Source organism: Anopheles gambiae, chromosome 3 (assembly GCF_943734735.2).
Source record: "Anopheles gambiae chromosome 3, idAnoGambNW_F1_1, whole genome shotgun sequence".
NCBI classification, from domain to species: domain Eukaryota; kingdom Metazoa; phylum Arthropoda; class Insecta; order Diptera; family Culicidae; genus Anopheles; species Anopheles gambiae.
Window position 1 is genome coordinate 20,884,132 of NC_064602.1, and position 3,854 is coordinate 20,887,985.

The 3,854-nt window shown below is 40.9% G+C and overlaps 1 protein-coding gene across 1 annotated transcript; it reads right to left on the reverse strand.

Annotated features, from left to right (window-relative positions):
• On the reverse strand, positions 1–1,479 carry LOC1279907 (uncharacterized). Its single transcript, XM_319691.3, has 2 exons — positions 1,078–1,479; positions 1–1,009 (listed from the first exon to the last, which is right to left on the reverse strand). The coding sequence occupies exons 1-2, from the start codon at positions 1,320–1,322 to the stop codon at positions 679–681; spliced, it is 576 nt and encodes a 191-aa protein (XP_319691.3). The 5' UTR covers positions 1,323–1,479; the 3' UTR covers positions 1–678.
• Between the last annotated feature and the right edge of the window lie 2,375 nt (positions 1,480–3,854).

Sequence of the window (3,854 nt, forward strand, 5' to 3'; positions counted from 1 at the left end):
TTTTTTTTTTATTATTATTCTGTACATTTATTACATTTGATTCCAATTTAATTGTTTTTATTATTGTACTGTACATTAATTACATTTAATTTTAACGATTTGTTTTGCTTCAACCATTTGGTTCATTCTATTCCAGTACTTTTCTTAAATGTTTTTTGTAATGATTTGCCCTTTGCATGACCCTAGCTAATGCTACTTTACGAACAAATAAAGGATAAAAAAAGGAAAATAATGATATTTAAATCTTTTTTGCAGCATCTTCATTTGGCGATAGTAAAGAGTAAGTAAATTTAATGAATGAAAATGATAAAACTTCAAACAAGCAAAGCTTCACAACTTTTGGCAGATTTCCTTTACATCCTCCAGTCCGAAATTTACTTTCGAAGTTTTAGAGGCGCCTTAATTCGTGATCTTTCGATAATGAAAGTCATTCGAAAACCTTAGCTATGCCGTGATTATCCTCTATTAATCTATCCTCGATTGTCTTACAGTTTTTTTTAAGACGACTTTCAAGCTTCAATTCGTTAGTGATGATATGAGAACTGATCTGTGAAATCCTTAGTGTAAAACACCAGAATCAAACGCAATCCTTGTCATCAGTACCATGTGTAGTTGTACAGCAACTGAAGTGTTTCACACTCAATTCGACCTAAACTAATTATAACTTCCACTGCTCTATCAGTCACTATCGGTAGCGAGATCGATCACTGTGGTGTGAGATTTATCATTCTTCTTGCTTCGATCGCGTTTCTTTTCTTTCGTCTGTTTACTGGAGCGTTCCCGCGTATCCTCATTCCCTTTCCGTACCAGCTCGGTCAGCTTGAGCAGTGACCGATGGGTTGTATTCTGTTTAACTCGCGCGTTGTGCTTCACCATCGATTCCAGCGTCCGGTTTAGGAAGCGTTTGTTTGTTTTCCGCAACGGACACGGTCGCCAGGCGGTGGAGCCACGTTCTTCGGCGCGCATTTTCCCTAGTCGCGTCTCACGCAGGATCTCTTCAACAGCTCGGCTATGGTAGTAAATCAGAAATAAGGAAATATTTACCATATAAAGTAAGAGGAAACTAACAAACCATACCTGGTCAGCTGATCGGCACCGGTCGTTGTGCAAGGTGTCCTGGGAGCAGGTACAATAGCGACAGGGGCCTTCCCAGAACAAACGTTAGACGCAACCGGTCTTATCGAACCGGGAATGATACCATGCTGTGAATACGGCTTTGGGATGGCCTTTACATTGCAGGGCGAGGGTTTCGGATGCAGAGAAACAGCCGCTTTACGCACCACACCTGGTATCAGTTGCGGTTGGCCATTCATCGCTACCATATCACAGACTGTTTCTGGGGGTAAATTATCGCAAAATCGAATCAACTTGGTAGTGAAATTGTGTCGAGGAACCGCATAACTAGTGCGAAAGGGGTTGTTTTGTTCAGTTACACTGTTTACAGCGCGCAAAGGGTTGTTTTTTTGTGGATGTAAACAACACGCCATTTGACAGCTTTCGCGCGGAAGAGACGTCAGACGTATAACACGAACAAAGGTGTATAACAGCTCATTTTAAAATGACAGTTGATGTGTATAACTACAGCCCAAGTGCAAAATGGACCCATTTGAGGCAAATTAAGTAATAAACAAAACGTTTCAATTTAAGTCATGCCATTGCACATTGTTTAATCCATTCTTTCGTTTTCATTGTGTTTTTTTATTTATAAATCATGAATCGAACTTTACAATTTCTCCCACCGGTGGTTCCTTTTTTACATGTCTGTGAGTGTGAGTGTTTCATTTCACTATTGTTGCTGTTATTGTTACTGTGAGTTAATGGTTTTTTTTCTTCTTCCACCATTGATGAGTGCAGGTAGACAGTTACAGCGAAATTTAAAAACAATTTTTTCAGTTCTGAGGAACTGTGGTTCGTCTAAAAGGGAGGAGGGGAGTACGATTACGTCTGTAGTGGATTTTTGCAATGTACTACACAAAACGAGCTCGCTCTCGCACTCAACTGTACTACTAAACTATATTATTTGTGAGTGTGTACGCATGAGTGGTAGGAAAAGCTACCGCTACATCGAGTTCGCACCAAGATGGGATTATAAAAACCTGTGACTGCGAAGGAAGGACAAACGTAAGCGTGTAGCGTGTCTTCCTGTAAGATTTCCTGTACCCGGTCTCCGGTGTTGCTATATCGGTAATGTTTACACCGTCTTTCTTCCTCATCCCATTGTGGTTCTTTTGTTTGCGATTATTGCCCTACTGCTGCTAAACATCTCTCCCATCCGCGATTTCGTACGTGTAGTTTAGTGACTGTCTGCTTGCTATGTTGTGTTATGGAAAGTGTATAATGAAGGGTGCAGATGATCTAGACACTATGACTATAACCGTATAGTACATTTGCTTTGAGTAGCAAAACTCGTATGACAGTGAGTGGGTGTGGCTGTACAAAATACACTTGTTGTGTAAGTAGCTTGGTTTTGTTTTTCCATCATCATTTATTCCAACAGTTGTCGACTTAACGATTGGTCCAGTAGCGTTTGGTTCCAACCGTATTTTCAAACAAATATTATCATGTGGAAGGGCAGAGGAAAAGAGAAGGGGTTTTTTTTTAATAAAAACACAAACTCAAACAGTCATGCTGCTGATTGTTTTTAAAAACATAATAAGTTAAATCATTCCATGCAGAATGCCTTTTAGTTTGTTTTTAATCTACTCCTTCACAAATATATTCCGCTAGCTAGTAGACTAGTATAACTTAACAAACTTAATACTAGCCGCATTCTTTTTTATCTGCGTCTCTCTTCATATCCAAAATACTGGACAATTGCCAACACAACAATCAACTTATCGTACAGTACAAATTTTGCTACAATTTAGCTAATAATTAAAACAAATAATTAAACTTCAAAGAGAGGAGAGCTAAACGAAACATGATCTAGCACTCGATCGAGTAGATCGGACAATTATGTACAAAGTTTGCCTTTCGCTAGGGCTAGGCGGTCTTTGCTGCGCGCGCGATGGTGGAAGAATCCAAACCATCCAAACTACAGAACAGAAAAGGGTGTGACAAATCACGCACAACGAACGAGCACAAAGGTACGGTTCTACCAATATTTCATATATTAACTTAGCCTGTTACTGTCGATCTCTTAACTCGAGCGAACGATCGAGACATTAGAAAACAATTAGCTAAAACTCATCGGTCAACGGTTGGTAATTGGGACGCTTTTGTCTAAGAGATCCTTCGCGAAACAACCTGCTTATTAACAAAGTGTATCTATGTCTGTATGTGTGTGTGTGTGTGTGTGTGTGTGTTTATGTACGTGTGTATGCACTTGAAACCCATAACGGTGCGCAATTGCTGAATGTTGTTAGTACCTGTGTCTTCATACACTTTTCCTTCTGTTTTTTGCTTCCTATTTGCAAGGTTCTTTTGTTGCCTATAATTCCCTAACATTTATGCCTATCCTACTACAAATGGCGAGCAATCTCTGGATGCCCGTGTTCCCCCCCGGTGGCACGCGGTTGACGGTGTGGCGGTGGAAGTTACAACAAAATCTTAGTGATGACAGGGGCCCCGTCAGCTTTGGGGGTCCCTTGGATGGTTAGTCCAGCTTATATTGGTACAGTAGTCACGTGAGAGTAGCCGGTCTCGTGGTACAGTTGTCAACTCGTACGACTTAACAACATGCCCGTCATGGGTTCAAGCCCCAAATGGACTGTGCCGCCATACGTAGGACTGACTATCCTGCTATAACCCCACAAGTGGTATAGGCAGGCTAGCAGACCTTGACCTGACCGACAACGGTTGTTGAGTCACGTGAGAGAGTCTTCGTGAATGTATAGGGAACCATGACAACACCC